Source organism: Rousettus aegyptiacus, unplaced genomic scaffold (assembly GCF_014176215.1).
Source record: "Rousettus aegyptiacus isolate mRouAeg1 unplaced genomic scaffold, mRouAeg1.p scaffold_m13_p_6, whole genome shotgun sequence".
Classification (NCBI taxonomy): Eukaryota; Metazoa; Chordata; class Mammalia; order Chiroptera; family Pteropodidae; genus Rousettus; species Rousettus aegyptiacus.
In genome coordinates this window covers 71,633,616-71,651,977 of record NW_023416309.1, presented here as the reverse complement: position 1 = coordinate 71,651,977, position 18,362 = coordinate 71,633,616, and the positions used below count along the sequence as shown (strand labels likewise).

At 47.1% G+C, this 18,362-nt stretch overlaps 1 protein-coding gene across 9 annotated transcripts in view; it reads right to left on the bottom strand.

Annotated features, from left to right (window-relative positions):
- Positions 1-320: 320 nt before the first annotated feature.
- Positions 321-18,362, bottom strand: part of GAS7 (growth arrest specific 7) — a 204,867-nt gene continuing 186,825 nt past the window's right edge. For 8 of the 9 annotated variants that reach the window (XM_016121299.2, XM_016121293.2, XM_016121296.2 and 5 more), the window contains 5 exons: positions 14,136-14,264; positions 13,051-13,174; positions 8,600-8,679; positions 7,127-7,225; positions 6,244-6,449 (listed from right to left, as the gene is read on the bottom strand). In XM_016121299.2, the coding sequence (XP_015976785.2) occupies positions 6,336-6,449; positions 7,127-7,225; positions 8,600-8,679; positions 13,051-13,174; positions 14,136-14,264 (546 nt within the window). In that variant the 3' untranslated portion in view covers positions 6,244-6,335. Of the gene's footprint in view, positions 6,450-7,126; positions 7,226-8,599; positions 8,680-13,050; positions 13,175-14,135; positions 14,265-18,362 lie in introns of all 9 variants that reach the window. The other variant, XM_016121292.2, reaches the window with a different exon arrangement.

The window sequence follows — 18,362 nt, the reverse complement described above, 5'->3', positions numbered from 1 at the left end:
TAAGGACAGAAGTCACCAGGGGAGGGGAATGGGGCCTGGGTCAGGTGTGTGTGTCTGGCAGCATGGCACCCATCTTGGTGGGGGGTGAATACTCAGGTGCCCTTTGTCTCTCTGCTAAGTCATCAGGAGTAAAATTATCACCAATCCTGGGAGCCTGGGAAGAATGCTGAGACCATTTGTACAAAAGAGAGTGTGGCAGCCCTCCAGGAAGGAGGGTCGCCCAGCGGGACCCAGTGTCTCTGGACAGTTTATTTTACATGGGATGAATCTAAGCATCTCAAGTGTACACACAGAGCCAAAGGAAAAAAAAAGGGCGAGTATTTAACTTCCTGAAAATGCTTTATAATAATGCAGAACAATTATATATAGCAAACGCCTTCCATATTTAAACCCTTTAAACATTTAATTCTTCAGCATTAATACACACAAATGCTATTATGGAGGGTAGGGAGGGGGTGGGAAGGGCAGATTACAACCTCCATAGGGATCAGAGTGTCAACAGTGTTACTTATAAATTATATTACATCGATTTTATTTACTGATCTAGGCAGCCAGAGGGTGGAAGGATATACAATTTGGAGTAAACACATTCATACCGGGATGAGGAATGCTGGCAGGAGACACAGCTTTTTAACATTAAAAATGTATAAAGTATTTAGCAAAAGTTACAGAAAATGGACCAAACAAGCAAGTTTATTTTGTTAGAAAATTCCACTTTCATAGGGTTTGCTCATGTGCTCGTCTCTGTGAAAGGACTGTCCCTTCCCCATGATCTCCTTCCTAAGGGCAGAGATGCAAATTTGGGGCTGGTCTCCAAGGGTGGCTGGTGTTCCTCTGAATGTCTGTTCCTGGGTCCACATGGCTGCCTGGAGGCCATGGCTCCCAAGAACCAGTCCGCTGCATGTGATGTTGGAAGGGGAGCGTCACCACTTGACAGGTAAGTCCGCACAGGTCCCAGAAAGGGACATGACAACTTCAGGTTAAGGGACAAATGAGACAGCAGAGTGGGGCGAGTCCAGTGCCCTGGTACCATACGCTTTGCCTCTCCATCCGCGTGTCACAACCTCCTCCCGGAGTACCCATGTGTCGGACCCTTTGCATCTCACCACTGCAATCCCATTAGGAATTTCCCTGAAACACAAAGGGTCAATGTTCCCTGTATAGCACACAGATCAAGAACCATCACAATTCCTCTCCCTCAGAGCCACCTCCCAACGAAGGCTCCTGAAAAAGCCTCAGCCTATCATCTAGAGGGTTAGGAAAAATGGAACATTGCTTTTTTGACATGTGTCTTATTTTTACCAAATCAGCTGCAACAGGAATTGGGGCCCTCACCTTCAGAAAAGGCCTGACAGAAATAATATTTCTGGGGGTGGGGAATGATGAGAGTCCTTCCTGACAAAATTGAGCCCAGCAACATAGATCCTTGGGTCCCCACGATGGGGCCCTGTGGGCCTGGGCTCCCTGGTCCTGACCTTCACCTGGCCTGGACCCAGGTATGTCTTCAGTTTGCTTGGAGAGATGCCTGCTTGCCTTCTGGGGCTCACCTGTCACTGAGCAGGGAATGATCAAGACATGGCTTGGAGGAGTTGTCACCTTGGGGATCCTAAGAACTACCTCATTCTCAACAGCTCTTAATTTTACCTTCCTTTGTGTCTAAACGGAAACATGCCAAGGTATCCCTTTCGTGAGGGTTTCAGGCAACACCATGCACAACTGTGCTGACAAGACCAGATTAGGGATGACCATGTGCTTGGGTGTAAAACTGGAAAAGAGGAGGGGAAACAGAATGCAGCAACCAACCAGAGGAGGCCTGAGTGCCTTTTTAGAACAATTACCGCCGCTGTGCAGATGAAGCAAGAGACCCAGAAAAGGCTCATCATGAGCCCAAGGCCACCCCTAATCTTCTCATCCATGCTACGTCCATTCACCTTCCACACCCCGTAATGCTCAGTAAATGCCAAGGACTGTGTGAGCTGACATGGGGGTCTCCCAGGAGGGAGTAGATCTGCTCACTGAGGTGCAAACTGCAGGGCACAGCAGCAGTGGAAGGCAACTGAGACCCCACCCACCCCTTTCCCCAATCTCTGACAGCTTTCTGCATCGCCCAATCCTAACATGAACCAAAAAGGCAAGTGTGAGCCCCAAGAACTACCTGTGGGCACAGCTGTCATTTGCAAAAGGGGCCTTGGGGACCATAGGAAGCAGCAGGCTGGAAGCAGCCATGCAAACAAGCTGAAGACCCCAGAACAGAAACTTCTGGGGCAAACAACTCATTTCAAAAGCAAGGAAGCAGTGTGGTACACCCATGCAATGAAACACTACTCGGTGATGCAAGGGAAGAAATTACAGACACATTACAACATAGGTGACTCAACAATACTGAGTGAAAGCAGCCAGACTCAAAGGTTACACAGTGTGACTCCATTTACATGACATTTTAGAAAAGGTAAAACTATAGGGTCAGAAAATCAATCTGTGGTTGCCAGGGGCTGGGAGAAGAAGGAGCGGATTAACTACAGAGGAGTCTGGGGGAATTTCTGGAGTGATGGAAACACTGTGTTGATTTTGGTGGTAGTTACAAGGCTGTGTAAGTTCGTCAAAATTCATTGGACCATATACTTCAGAAGGGTGAATTTTACTGTGTCAATAAACTACAATATTGTATGTCAAATACCTCAACAAACCTGGAAAAAGAAAAGGCAGTTGGTCTCGTAGGGCTGGGGAGGATTGTGGGAATAAGATGGTATGCTGGCTAAGTAAGCATGCTGCTGACCTGTACCCCACTTAACATCTATAAAGTGCTTTCCCTACCTACATAATAATCAGCAGGTCTGTAGAATCTTCTGTAAACTCTCCTTGTCAAGGCCACTCACAGCTGGAAGCAAAGTCATGCACACAAGCCGAGGTCTTTGAAGTCTTCTGAATTTTATGGCTTGTATTTCCAAGAAGGGACTTTGGCTCAGCCAAGATTTGTATGCATCCATCCACTAATCTCTAGTAATTGACTGGTTTTCACAAAGGGAATAGAAACCAACCCCTGGTTCATGAATGTGCACACTATTTCTGTTTGCTTCAGATTATTAACCAGCCCTGATAAGCAGAGAAGTGCCTCCTACCGTAGAAATCCTCCCTGCCCAACAGGTGTTGGGTGGAGGTAGAAAAAAAGCCCAACACGATCCCACTGGCAGAACCTCAGGACAGCCATCCCTGGGGTTCAGCTGGCCAGTGATTTGAAATACTGATCAAAAGTTTTACAAAAAATGGAGAAGAACAAGTGGCTTTTCCTGAAGGTTGTTGTGGCAACCAGCTCACTTTGAACACCATCTGCCTTAGAAATTTTTTAAAAATCAGCTTTTCACAGACAAAACTAAGTGCACCTGGAAGCAGGTGGAAGAGGCTTGCCTATTCTCAAAAATGGAACAATGGATGTGCTCAAGAATAACCCACACTTACCAACTCTTAAATAAATCCACCCAAATCCTCATATAACCTAAACACCAAAACACAAATGAAACAAAAAACAATAACCCAGACAGAGTGTTGTTTGCTACCCCGAGTGCACTTTTAGATACTCTAGATTGCTTCCTGATCTTGACCTCGTCCAGAGAGTGGCTCTGTGAATAGGGACAGGGGGCCTGGACTCTTAACTGCGGCCCTGCTCTTAATTCACTGTGTTCATCTTACGACACTTACATGCCATGCCTGACCTTCATTCTTCCTCTTTGTAAAGTGAGGAGAGTTATTTAAAACAAAAGAAATCCGGAAACTTCAAGTTGGATATGGGCTGGGGGGATCTCGCAACCAGTTGATTGAAGCCTTGTTGCTATCTACCTTCCGCCCAGTGGATAAATGCCGTATGGTGGTAGTGTGTAATTACAGGCTCCTAGTGGGTTAAATGTGGAAGAGGTGCAATGGTCTCATTCTCCAGAAAGGTACCTGTCTACATAGAGAACAGAAGGGACGGAGGAAGAATGCCTGTCTCATATACGGCTACATTTTTAGTGTCACGTATAATGTCTGGGTTGTCCCAAAGTATCTTCTGGATAAAGGAATGAATGAATGCAGATCTATCAGCACAACAGATAGTATCTCTGGAAACCTGAATTCTGCAGAGTACCTGTATGTGAATGCCAAGGTTACTGACCTGTGAGACCCCTGGAGAAAAGATGTCTACACAAAATAAGAGATCGTGGGCTTCCCTGCTGACAGGGCCATATCTTGTCCTCAGATGTTGGCACATTGCTCAGCCTTAGGTAAATGCTTGGTAAATGAATAAACAAGGGAAGAAAAACAGAAAAGGAATACGTGAAGAAGCCAAAGAGACCGAGGTGAGGGGCCGAGGGGGAAAGATCAACTTCAGAAAACAGGGTGGCCCACACTGGGCCAACTCAGGCTACCCTGGAAGAGGTGAGAACTCCTGCTGTCCCAGGGAAGAACAGAAGACTGGAATTTTCAGACAGGAATGAGAAAACAAAATGAGCCATATCCACTCAAAATATGTGTTAATAACAAGACTATTGGTTTTGACTATTTGAAAATCACCCATAAATTATTTTACTAAGCCACAGAGCAATTACTACTAGCACCCATTTTTAAATAAAAAGACCAAGAAATAATATTCTAAGATCGGTAGTTGGTGTCATGGCCCAACCCCAGATTTAGAAGGAGGGGTTCTCCATCCCATGGACAGATCCATCCTGATGATCTTCAAGTTGGTAAAGCCCTCACACTGACCTTTTTGGTTGGGATGCTCCAATAAGAAGAAAAAAGTGACAAATTTGGTTTGCTTTAGTATATTTGGCATCTTTTTACCACAAACTATGAGAGAACAATTTTGACTCAATGAAAGAAGTGCTGAAAGATTCAGCGTTACTAAGTCGTCAGTTACCGGCACGTAAGACTGCGAGAAAGGCCGGTGAGTTGTGCTCTTAGAATTCTGCCCTTATGGGAAACATATAGGTCCTGTAAATCCGAAGTAATCAATGGGAAAGATTAACTAAGAAACATGAGTTCCAGGCTAGAATCTGCCCCTTGCTAGCAGTGTGACCTCCTTCAGGTCCCTTCGCATGGATTCTCAAGACTTAACATGATGGAGGACGTGTTTGCTATGATTTGGAAAGGGAGAAAGTGATATGCAAGGGCCCGACGGCAGCCCTGAAAGCTTTCTAAGTCACTCTCAAACCGGGCTTTTCCAGGAATTGGGTGATAGAGAAAGTGGAAGATGGTACCAGCAACAAGTCGATGCTTGGTGCAGGGCTCTGAAATGTGCAGGAGCTGAGAAGCCAAGGTGGTGGGACACTGCCTAGTAGGCAACAACCTACTGAGGCCATGTAAGTCTTCAGTGACTATACAGTGACTACTTGTGAGAGAAAGCCAAACAAGGGACAGTGGTCCCAACCTGGCCGTGCACAAGCAGGTGGAGCCACTGGGGGGAGAACAAAGAATCGCCCTAACCCATCTCCCACACGGGAATGACCCAGCCCTATTAAGAGCCTGGGAGAGGGCAAGGGTGGGAGGAGGGAGCATCAGAAGGCTGGGTGGATTGGAATTTCCAGAGAAGAGACTTTACAGAGGATGCCTGATCTATAGGGAACACTATTCAACGCTCTGACTCAGGGCTAATTTGCCGAATGAGGTAGTTCCATCCTGACCTCTCCAGGCAGTGTCAGTCTGGGAAGACAGGAGCCAAGCCTTCTTCCCAAGACCCTTGATGATGAAACTTGACAGAGAAGAGCCAGGATGTGGGCTCCCAGAATGCAATGGGAAAAATAAAGAGGGCAGGCTGCAAAGGATTCTGAATGAGGGCCGTTCAGCTGAATGGTGCCTTCTATACAAATTCTGATCCTGACACCTGGCTTGGAGAAAGAAACCTCCTCCCCTGACCCTCCAAAGCCCTGGAGACAAAGGGACGGCTGGAGGAAGGGCCTTGGGGTTTCCAGGGGCACAAATGTGTGACATAGCTGGTTCTGGGTGGTAAGGTGACCCCTGCCATCCTCAGCAGGGAGCACAAAGTTCCAGCCTCAGTTTGTTCTCAGAGTGGCAAGCACAGCATGGGAGTTGGGGGACTTCAGCCTCAGAGACAAGGGCAGGGCTGTGGATCTGTCCTCGTGGCCTGGGAACATTGGGGAGCTCCCAGCAGGGCCATCCAAGCTGCCCTTCTGGAAAATCCAGCTTCTTGCAGAATCACCGTGCCCTCTGCTCTCCTCAGCTGACCAGGAGAGTGGGTGGGAGGGCAGCTCAGCAGCAGGCCCCATGGCAGGAACCACCACCTCGTCTCTGTGGGACACCCAGCCTCTCTCCTTGGCAGGACCCCCGGGGCCACACATGCCCTTCTAGATCTCCATGTCCACAGGGCGGATGTTGCCTGTCTTGTGCTCTCTAACCCACAGCTCCCTGTCTTTGGCTGGGTCCACTTTTTGAAGCAGTTGGTCCACAGGCTCGACTGTCTGCAAGAGACGGAGAAGAGGGGACACAGTCAGAGGTGGCAGCTGGACCATGCTGCTCATGCCTTTGTGCCTGTCAGAGCAGCTTCGTATGGGGCCTCAGATGTGCAGCGGGCTGTGAGAACAGGGAGCCTGGGCCTCTCTCCCCCACCCTGCTTCTCACTGGGTGCGCTTTACCCTCTAGACCTCAGGGCTGGATGAAAGGGCAGGGTGGCCTCAATGCCGCCAGGTGCGTGATCAGTTCTTCCATTTGTTCCCGCATTTACCACCATTAGAACAGGAAAAATGGAATATGGCTTTAGATATTCTGGATAGTTTCATATTTTTTTTTTTTTTTTTTGGTGGGAGAGGCAAGAAATTCATTGGGGGGAAGGGCAAGAACATTTTCAGCTATTTAAACTATCATGATATCATGAGCTAATTTCTCTGTAGCATAACAGCTCATGCATGTTGTATTTATTTTATGCATTTCAGATGGGTTCACATGGGCATCCAAGACAATCTACAAGTGCATCCCAAGAGGTTGCCCGTAGGCCCGAGCACCTGCCTTTGCCCATCTTCAGGACACATTCATTTTAGTGACCACTTAGTCTGCCATGGCACAGTGGCAGGTGGCTCTCTCCCTGGCCTGGGGTCCCCCTGGGGTTCTGCTGGCCTTGGCCCGGGAGCAGGGAACTCACACTTTGGTTGAACATGTCTGTCTCGTGCCGCAGCTGTGTGTACTGGCACAGATGTTGTCGGATCATCTCCACCCTCTCCACCTCTAGCCGCTCCAGCTCCTGCACAGGAGGAAAGACCAGAGACCTCTGAGCATGTCCCCTCAACTCGAGGACCTTCTCACCACAGGCCCCAAACTGCCAGCTTAGACCCAATCCCATCTGACCGTGCGGGGTTTGATGAAGAGCTCACCCCATATCTAGGGGTGAAAGTAAAGATGAAGATAATATAGCAGCCACTGAATCCTGCCTTGCCAGGCATGGTGGGTGCTAAGGGCTTTACATGCTTTACTTAATTTTAAGAGAGAGGTTCTGTTCTTATCTGCATTTTCCAAACAAAGGAATGAACACCCAGAGAGGTAATGTCATTTGTTCAAAGTGACACGAAATTATGGGAAGAGAGGATGTGAACCAGGATCTACTGTGGTCTTAATCACAATCTGTGCCAGCGCAGCCCCAACCCCAGTTCCCCAATGGGGTGGGAAAATGGGACATATGAGGGAGTGCCTGTGCCTCAAACGCCTGGGGCTTTGCGTCTGGGCCTCTGCTGAGCAGCCTCTCTCCTCTGTCCACCCCTAGTGCCAACGGGCCGGAGACCAGGCCAGGGGAGGCAGCGGGGTGGCCACTGTCAAAGGGAAGAGTGGAAAGAGTTTGTCCTTTGGTTTCTAGGTGATTCTGCATCTTTAGAATTTAGAGGATCAGGCTATTATTCTGTGAACAACTAGGTCACTGCCAAGGAGATTAACTGGGGAAGGGGATAAAGCAGGAGGTTTAATTAGGAGATTAACCAGGAGGAAACCAGGTCACTGTCCTGTGCTGGGTGGATGGGGGTGGCTTCGGACAGTGGCACGATCCGAGGAGCACCTGGCACGATGCTGGCTCCTTTCTCACCTGGCCCAACAGTCCAAGGGTCAACGCCACTTTACTGCAACAGGAGCCGACCGAGGGGGAGATGCTCCCTCATGCCCCTTCGTCATGCCCGCCCCCCCCCCCCCCCGCCCGCCCATACTCCTCCTACACAGCTCCCCAATCTCACCATTTACACGCCTGGGCAGGATCGCCTATCCAGGGCCTGCAGCTCTTCTGGGGGTGGGAGGGTCATGCTTCCTACAACTTAGCTATGTGTCCTAAAGGGGCCACTGTCCATTTGGTTGGGGGCACCCTCAGTTGAACCTGACACCTCACGGGACGGACGAGAAGAATATAGCAAGGTCCAACCCTCACTCATGTTCACACAGCTAGGAAGTACCAGCGCAAGAACTTGAATCGACGTAGACTGGGCCAGAGTCAAGGTCTTAAGCCCAACACTAGAGCAGATCTAATGACAATCTCCACAGTCACCTCTGCTCTACCACCTATTCGCCCGCCTGCATTTACCTGGGGCGTCCTGATAGCCAGTCCCTGTACTGACATGCTTACATGTATCTGGGCACTCACCAACGTGGTGGTCACCATTTCTTCAAACCACTTGGACTGGGCCTGGTTGTAGAGGTCCACACAGCGCATGAGGTCATCTCCTGGAAAAGGCCAAAACCGCTATCACACTCTGTCCTGTCCTTGCGATAGCTTCTCTTTCCTACCTGTAGCCCACATCAATGCCCTCTCCTCTCCTTGGGGTCATGGGGCCACTGGAAAGTTGGGGGAGGAGAAAGCATAACAAAAAGAGAGGGCAACCCAGCAAACACACCAGCTTCAGAGTGTCCATCCAAACTTGACCCCAGACACCAATAATTGAGGATGGGGGTTTCTCAGTCTGTGTATGTCATGGGAGGAGTTACTCCTAGGATCCGTGACCCTATTACAAGTCCAAGAAATGCTTCCTCTCTAAAGATGGCAGTTTCATTTCACATTGGAGAGTCAGTCCTTCTTGGTTAAAACATGCAACTTGGTACTAGTTGAGAGTTAAAGAAGAAAAATTTGCAAATTTTTCAAATTATGTTTGCATGTGTGCGTATGTGTTTGTACATGTAAAATAAAGTGCTTGAGGGTTTATGGTTCATCCATGCGCAGGAATGGTATGAAAACATGCACTGGAGCATCACACACCAATTTCAGGATAGTGTATATACTGGGAAAGAGAGAAAGGATGGGCGGGAGAAAATGAGCTCTCTCTATAGTGCCTTATTTCATAAGCGAGAGATCTGAAACAAATAGAACTTCAATTCTGATGGCTAGTATATTGTGTTTTGCAATCATATGTACGTTTGAAACATTTTGTAATTAGAACAAAAAAGAAACTACAAAGGAACTGCAAACATTAGTAAGGCACCAGTACCCCAGAACCTTGCTACACAGAAAACAGTTCCTAGCCCAGCAGCATCAGCATGCTGTGGGAGCTTGCTAGAAATGCAGACCTCCAGATATCCCTGGTATCCAGTGAATCGGAAACTGCATTTTCACAAGATCCTTAGGTGATCACTATGCTCATCACAGTTAGAAAACACCACTCAAGTGCACAGCTTGGTTTAAATGTAATTTAGATCAGCGGTCCCCAACCTTTTTGGCACCAGGGACTGGTGCTCCTATGAGAATCTAATGCCTGGTGATCCGAGGTGGAGCTGAGGTGGTGATGCTAGTGCTGGGGAGCGGCTGCAAATGCAGATGAAGCTTCACTCACTTGCCAGCTGTTCACCTCTTACAGTGTGGCCCGGTCCCTAACAGGCCACAACTGGTACCAGGGGTTAGGGACCTGTGGTTTAGATTACCACCGGATTCCAGAGAAATGCAGGTGTCGTGGCCTTTGCTCATGATGGGAAAAACTCAGGAGCCAACCAAAGCTAACTGATTTACCCTTTAAATCTAATAATTGGAGTAGATCCCAAGTTATTCCTATAACAACATCACCTTGTGTGTATTCTGACATGAAAGTGAACGAAGATGGAGAGTTATAGCCACGTGACCCAAGGCCTAGTCAGTAGCCCCCTTCCCCCTGAACCACACCAACAGCTGGAAGATAACCCTTGAGTAAAAGAACTCAAATCAAGGGCCTTGTTCATTTTGCTCTTGGTCCAAGGCCAAGGACTGGGCTCTTGATCCCAAGAAGGACTGAAACTGGAGGGAAGAACATGGGTATGTCACTGCAAACGCATGCCCACCAAGAGCCCATGCCTAACCAAGGATGGAGTTAGCACGTTGCCCTATAAAGAAGCAATATGAAATTCCCAAAGCCCTATTTGTCGATCCTGATTTTGAGAACATGCATTGGTAACTTCTGCAACATCAGCAAATGGGGTAGGTGAAGAAGGGCGTGTCTTCTTTCCATGCAGCCTAAGGGTTTGAAATCAAACCCTTCTGAACAGTATGAGTTAAGGACATAGATTCTGGAACCAGAATATTGGGGCTGTCAGACCAGCAATACTGTTTATTAGCCGTGCAATCCTGAACAAGTCGACTAACCTGCCTGCACTTCAGTTTCCTCAACTGTAAGATGAAGATAATAACGGTACCTGCAGAGTCATGATGAAGATTAAATACATCAATATATGTAAAGTGCTTGGAATGGGCACTGACAAAGAGTCAGCGAACTGTGGAACACGAGCTAGAGTGATGACGATGATGAGACGAAATGAAGTCGAGCCCCCTGAGGATCCAGCTGCCCTCCCTTCTAGGAGCCTTGGAAAAGATGAGGGAGGAGAAGGAAAGGGAGCAGGAGAAAAGAAAGGATGGCGTATTCTGGGTAACAGGCTGTCTAGCCAAATGGTGACAAGTAAATCTTTGAAATAAGAGACGATGGAATTATTCAATATGCTCCATAAACTTAGGTCTCGGGAAAGTTTCTTATCCTGTTTGTCATTAGTTTTCTCACTTGTAAAAGGGTAAAAAAAATACCTCCCTACAAGAGGACCATGAAGATTAAGAGACAGAATGTTCTAAGGCACATAGTCTGGTACTTGGCACACAGAAAGGTGCTTTTTAGAGTTAGGTCTAAGGATGAGTCACTTTCATCACAAATAATTTCAAACTAGAGGGATAAGAGACCATGTTATCTGGTGACTACAATAAAACGAAACAATAGCAAGACTAGAGAATGACAGCAACGAAGCCTGAACTTATGAAAATTTGAAGATTTAATTTTAAATTTGGCTCAAAGATGAAATCAAATCACACATAACAAAATATCTAGAATATGAGAATGAAAACCTTGCACACCAGAACTTGTGGAATATGGTTAAAACAGTGGTATGAGGAAAAGTAAGTGTCTGGTAGCCTACATATTTAATTTTTTAACCTTAGGCTAAGAAAAAAAAGAAAAGGAAAAAAAGTGTTTAAAAAAAATTTGAAAGGGGAACTTATACTCATTAAGGGAAAAGATCACTATACAAAAAAAATAACAAGAAACAAGCCACCTCCCCCCACCACACACAAAACAAAAAGAATAAAAAGGACCATATTAAAGATAAACGACAACCTAGGAAAAATATCTGCAACTCAAATGACAAAAGGACAATTTTCATAACATTTAAATAATCCCTATAAATCAATCAGTAAAAGAACAAGACAAGAACAGCTACTCGACTAGAAAATAGGGACAGGATGTGTGCTATTCAGTTCACAGAAAAAAGTCACACATGACCTGTCAGCCGATTTTTAAAATGCTCAAGTTCACTTGAAAAGAAATGTAAATTAATTTAACAAGATATTTTTCATCGGGGAACTATAATGTCACGATTTGATAGCACGCACAGCATTAACAAGAATTTAGGAAACAGGCATTCATCAATGCTCTTGGTGGGACACGATACTATTCAGCCATTAAAAAAGTCTGATGTACCTGAATGGATGGGGAACAAATACAATAGGCAATGGAATAGAGCCATCTCTAACACATAACGATTAAAATATAAGTTCAGAACACAGGGTATAATATGACCTAATGTGTATAAATTTAAATGTAAGTATTAAAAAACTGAAAAAATTAAACAACTAGGAAGTGTTGATGGAGATTATATCTGGCGAATTAAGATTTTTATATTCTTATGTGCTAATTAAAATATTTTCCCAAGCAAATATGTTGACTTTACAAGATAATTTTATTTAATAATTTAATAAATTAAACAAATTTGGAAAGCCTCTCTTCGTCCTGTGTTTCCCTTACCACTACCAATAAGTATATCGTGCCTTCTCTTTCTGGATCCACTAATTTATCACCATGCAGTTATAAGAGCTTTATATCAAGTGCTATGTCTACATTATTATTATTGACTTGTTTTATACCATCTTATTTCTATAATAAGATGGCTGCTTCGTTCTCTAATGAATTGGTTGTATCAGGTTCACCAGAAGTTGAGGTGAAGGGACTTACAGATCATGTGATACAAAACCTAATCCTACAGCACATGCTTCAATTCCCAAAAGCAATAAGCACTGTCCTTACATGCAGCGAAACTTTGTTTTATCTTTTAGAAATATTTGGTAAGGTTTTTTTTACCGGTTATAACTGGCTTTTCTCCCCATTCCTTGGGCATTAGCTAATTTTTACCACTAGGTGGAAGCAGAAACCAACTTACTACAGGCATCTTTTGGGAGGATCTGATGTGGTTATATCATTAAACAAAATGTCAGCCCATGGCCACAGATGAACGTCTGGGTATCACTTCTTGGGTAGGTAGGTTTTGTACTTCTCCACAGGGCTACACACAGTGATTGACCCCTGATTTCTGGATGCATGAAGGAGGTACCATCTCCTGATCAGAAAGCCAGGGCCTGGGCAGGAAAGAGCCCACACTAGGAGAGTAGGAGGAGCCTCGTCCTTCCAGGAGACAGCCTGACCTGTTCCCCATTTCACAGCCCCACCCTCCAGCCTCACCTGGAGGCACCCAATCCCCCAGCCTTCTCCTTGCTGCTTCTTTGACCAAGTAAGGGCAGGTGGGCAATGGCCCTGCACTCACCAGCCTGCGTGGACTTCCTCCGTGCCTTCTTGATATCTTCCTCCATCTTGTTGCTCAGCTTGATCTCCAGCTGCTGGGTCTTCATCTCCAGGTCTCTCTGCCGCTCAGTGAGGGATTTCCGGGCCTGGGAACCAAGGAAATGGAGAAGCTGTTCACAGGGCTCAGAGCTTGGAGCACCCCATGGGTCATGTGGCCTGGCCTCCCCATTTCCAGGTAAGGGTCATTTCTTTTCCCTGTTTCTGTGGATGATGTCACTGTGGCTCCAAGAGGCTAAGTGGGTAGATTAGCATCGCTCAGCCAGTCAGTCACCATGCAGAGGCTGCCACACATCTCGTCTCCATCTCAACTGCGACCTGATATGGCCTACAGGAAGCCTCTCAGACCTCATTTTCACTGGGACATGTGCACGTACTGGGGGGCCAGGCAGTCTTAAAATCATATTCTTTCTGGAAGGAAGGGACCACAAGGCCATCTCCATCACATCCCAGCAGTGCTAGGCAGATGGCAGCACCAGCCATCCCATTCTGGGGCAGGACAGGCCCTTTGGTGGCAGTTTGGTGGTGGCAACTGGCAGGCTACCTGTAGCAGTATGTGCCCCTTCACCTACACCCTCCCTAAGCACTGGAGTCAGTCCCTGGGGAGAGTTCTCTTCCCTCCACAGCTGGCCTTCGGCAGCTCCCACCAAGCTCAGACCTCCCAGGCCTCCAGCAGGGGAGGAATTCAGTCAGGAGGGAACGTGCCAAGAAAGGCCCAGACAAAGGGGCCTTGTGTGGACAGGGAGCACGTCCAGATTCCATGGCCCACAAAAACACGGGTGTACCCTGTGTCACAGGCCCGATGGAGCCCACTACATCTCCCACTGCAGATGCAGCCTCTCCAGTTCCCGCTGGCCCTCTGAGCAGTGATCCAAGCACGTGGGGAAGCAATTCCTACCTTCCCTTTGGCTGAGGTAGGTACCTCAGGCATGGGCTGGAGTCCACTTGCCCATCCATCTATCCTTGGCGCACAAGGCCCTGCTCGTTCACACCCCACCCTCTTTCGGCAGGCCCCTATCTCCCACCCGCCCAGCATCCTGGGCCTCTCACCTTCTCCACTGAGGCATAGCGGCTAGCAAGCTGCTTGCGGAGGTCAGCGATGTGGTGGTCACACTTTTTCATGTCTTTCTTGAAGTTTTCACGGAAGTTCATTAGGGGTTTTTCTACCTCGCTGTGAAGCTGTCAAGGAGAGTTGGGGGGACACACTGAGGATCCCAGGGCATCAGCTGCAAGCAAGTGGAGGAGGGAAGGCGTACTCTCCCACCCCTCCAGGTGAGGATGGGGCCTGGGACAGCGGCCTGGCCCTTCCAATAGGAAGGGTAGAAATAAGTGGCTGCTTATCAGGTCATGGTTTAGGAAATCGCCTTAGCTGGCCAGGCCCCAGCGTTCACATTGATAGCTGGACAGGTTATAGTCTGGAGGTTTCCAAGTCCCTTGTCAGCTACTTCCTTGCCCCTCTAAGCTCCCACAGCTTCTTGCAGGGCTCTGCTTGGGTGTCCACCTCCCTTACTTTTCCAATGGGAGCTTTCTTGGGGAAGAAATGAAACCACCATCCCTGTCCCTAAGCCCTTAGCACAGCGAGTGTCACCTAGATGCCATTTAATTAGGTGATCTCAGGTTGGTTCTTATTTATTAAATATTTGCTAAGTGGTGAGTGTGGAGACTCCAAAGGTGACCTGGATGTGGTCCAAAGCTTGAGGAATCTATAGTGGAAACTCATGGGGCTTTCCCATGAGCTGTGCTAGGGAGGGTGTTCTCACCTCACTGGTCTGCATAGCAACTGGCCCACTTCCCATCTCACCATAGGGAAACTGGCCTCATTATACGAGCGCCAGAGAGAGGTTTTTACTCTAAGAGGAGCTGGGTGACTTTGTGTTTCCAAGCTTTTTTCCTTTTCTTTTATTCTTTCTTTCTTTTCCACTCTACTCCCTTTTAGAGAACTTTTACTTAAAACTATTTTTTATTTTTTATTTTTTGGTGTGAACATGAGATATTTTTGATAGGAAAATAGATAAATGTGAATTTGCTGCCATCAGAGCCCAGGTGGGCAGCCTATAATACAGCCTTGCTGACTCAGCCTCCCAGAGCCCTACCACCCCGACTCAACTCTTAGAGTCCCACCCTACTCAGCCTCCTACGCCCTCCTGACAGGCCTCCAGGACCCCCTCCCAGGGTCCAGGGTCCCCTGGCCTCTCTCTGTCCCAGAAGTGCCTCTGGGAAGCACAATGAACTTCCCAGGACAGATGACCCTTCCTGTCTAGGATCCTGTGATTTCTCTCCTCTTCCTCCTCACCAGGCTCTTGTCCTATCATCTTTTTTTCCTAGAGACTTCAAGGACTTAGGTGTTCCCAGTTCTACATAACCAATTGCACATGACTGTGAGTTTTAAGAGGGCAGGAGTCATGCTGGCTTGGCTACCACTGTGTCTGCAGCATCTGGCTGCAACTGGTGCAGAGTGAGTGCCCTTCCACTACCTAGGGGAAAGACGATTCTTCAGTGCCCACCACCCTGGGTAACAAAATAACAGCTTTGCTGTTGAATAACCTTCGAAGGTTTAACAGGGAGCAGGGCCGTCCAAATGCCCCTCTCCTTATGTTATAAATATCTGCTATTCTGTTTTTGAGCCTCTGCAGTTTCCTTGTATAGGAAATCACCGCCCCCTGGTGGCAGTTTGTAAGATGCTACAAACTTGAGAGCTAGCCCCTGTCCCCTGTCCCACAAGCCCCTGTCCCCTGTCCCACACAGGTGTTTGCTGAGGAGGAGGCACTGCATGACTCAGCTGCCCTGTGAACCTGCTCCTAACCTGGGGGATCGATGAGGGAACTTGCTCAGCCTGGTGACTCAGTAACTCTGAGGTTTCTGAGGACCTGAAAAATGAGTTGATTTCTAGACTTCAACATGCCCAAAAATGACCTAGAGGGGCTTTTCAACATTCAGGATTCTGAGGCCCCAGCCCCAGGCTCTGTGAATCTGTCAATACACCAAAATGCTCTCCCCAAATTCTAAATGACATTCTGGAACCATAATGCTACTCGCTGTCAGAGGTGATTCAATCCCATGGATTTTCCTTCTACAGTTTAAGTACTTATAAAAGACATGATTTCATCTTTTAAGAAAGTGGCTGGGTTTATATTTATATTTATTTTTAACTTTTAAGCATCCTCCTTTAACTGGAAGTCAGAAGTCCTTCCAGAAGCCTTTCCTCGTGAACGCTTGAGCCGGCCTGTCTCGCGGGGAACAGAATGTGGAAGCCAGTTTGCCTTCTTGGAACTCCTGTACTCTCCGCTTCCTCCGCCTTTCACCTCACGCATCAGAAGAGGACACGAGGAACCTCAAGGAGGAAGGGATTTTAGAGACCACCTGGTCCAGTGCTTTTCAAATGGTGGGTTGCTAGGAGTTGTGAAATCAGTTTAGGACCAAAAAGCTGGTTCGGGTAGACCAGCTTTTTGATGGGAGTAGACCAGAGATGAGGAAAATGTCAGGATGCACATTAGGCAGAAAGAGAAGAGCTGTTTCATGAAATGTGTGTGCCGGCTATGTACGTGTGTATCCACCTGTATGTGGAGATTAGGTATGGATACCTGTGTGTTCTGGGTGGCCATGTGAAATGTGTTAGTATGGGTCATAGTCAAATAAATTTCAAACGGAACCTCAGAGATGCTAAGTAATGCCCAAAGTCAGGAAGGTGGTTAGTGACAGCAAGCTTAGAGATAGAGACTCATGTGTCCTGATTCCCACTTTCCCCTCAAAATCTTCTGACTGAACGAATGTATGACCTCTAATTGCATGATTAGCTTTTCTCCCATCAGAAATGTTTCCATTTTCCCTTCTTCAGCAAGAGCCAGGTATAACTTCCTTTGTATACAGCAATCTTATTGGTTTTTAGCAGCCTATTGCTATAAACAATGGCTTGAGCTATAGAGACTAGAAAAGCCAGAAAGAGTATAAAAACAAAACTGCATTTCTTTAAGAGGCCATATTCCTGACACAGAACAGTGGAATTTTAATTAGCCTTTAGGAGCAGAGGTTAAATGGGTCTTGTGCAGAGGTTAAATGGGTCTCATGCATATGGGAGCCATATGACCCATGGCAGAGAATACCCCTTTCTTTTCAGAGAATAGCTATACAACCACTGGGCTGCAGTTGCAATTGCCTGAGGCCACGAACACTGACAACAGGCTAGAAGCAGCAGAGGTTCTCATAAAAAAAACCCGTTCCATGAACATTCTTCATAAGCCTTCCATCAGCTGAAGGGTGAAGCCAGCCCTGACTTGCAACGTCGTGGGCATTTGGAGGGCCAGCTGCACCACTCTGGACAGCCCCTTAGAGAAAGTGCCCCTCAAAACAGGGTTTTGTGCTTTAAATGCCACTGGTCTTCCTGAGAAAAGGTCTGGGGGTTACCTCTCCACATCATTCGCCACTCGGTCCTTTCCATTGCCTCCTCAGTAGCTGAGCCCTCAAGGCCAGGGGGCAATTTAACCTCTCTACCCCTTCCCACTTGTGAAATGGAGATACTGTTTTGCAGGGCGGTTGGTAAGAGAAATGAGTTCTATCGTCCTACATGTAGCTATCTAGAACACTTAAATGACTGTGATACTGCGATATAATAACAAGTATGTATTTTGGTCTTTGTCCTTGGCCCCTGGCCAGAGCTCCTAAAATCTTTGTAATTTCCTAAGCGATAAAGGTGTTAGAAGTATCTTTTGTTCTAATTTGGTTGTTGACCCTGGCTCCTGTCACAGAGCTACTAAATCCCTTGGAATTTCCTGGGTGATAGGAGTGTCTTTTGTTTGAATGCGAATGCGGCAACTCTTGGTGGGCTCCAGAATAGCTTCCGGATGGGGGCTGGTTGCTAGAAAGACCACGCCATGATTAGAAGCATGGAACTTTCAGCCCCACTCCCCGGCCTCTGGGGAGGGGAGAAGGCCCAGAGATGGAGTAAATTATCAATCATACCTACATGATGAAGCCACCATAAAAATCTGTAAACTACAGCGTTCAGAGGACTTCCAGATTGGTGAACATATCCATGTGCCAAGAGGGTGACACAGCTCATCTCCACAGAGACAGAAGCTCTTGCGCTCCAGACCCTTCCAGACCTTGCTCTATGTATCCCTTCATCTGCTTGTTCATCTGTGTCATCTATTATATCCTTTAATATATAATAAACCAGTAAAACTAAGTGTTTCACTGAGTTCTGTGAGCCATTCTAGCAAATTATCAAACCTGAGAAGGGGGTTGTGAGAACCCCCAATCTGTAACCAAGTCACAGAAGTG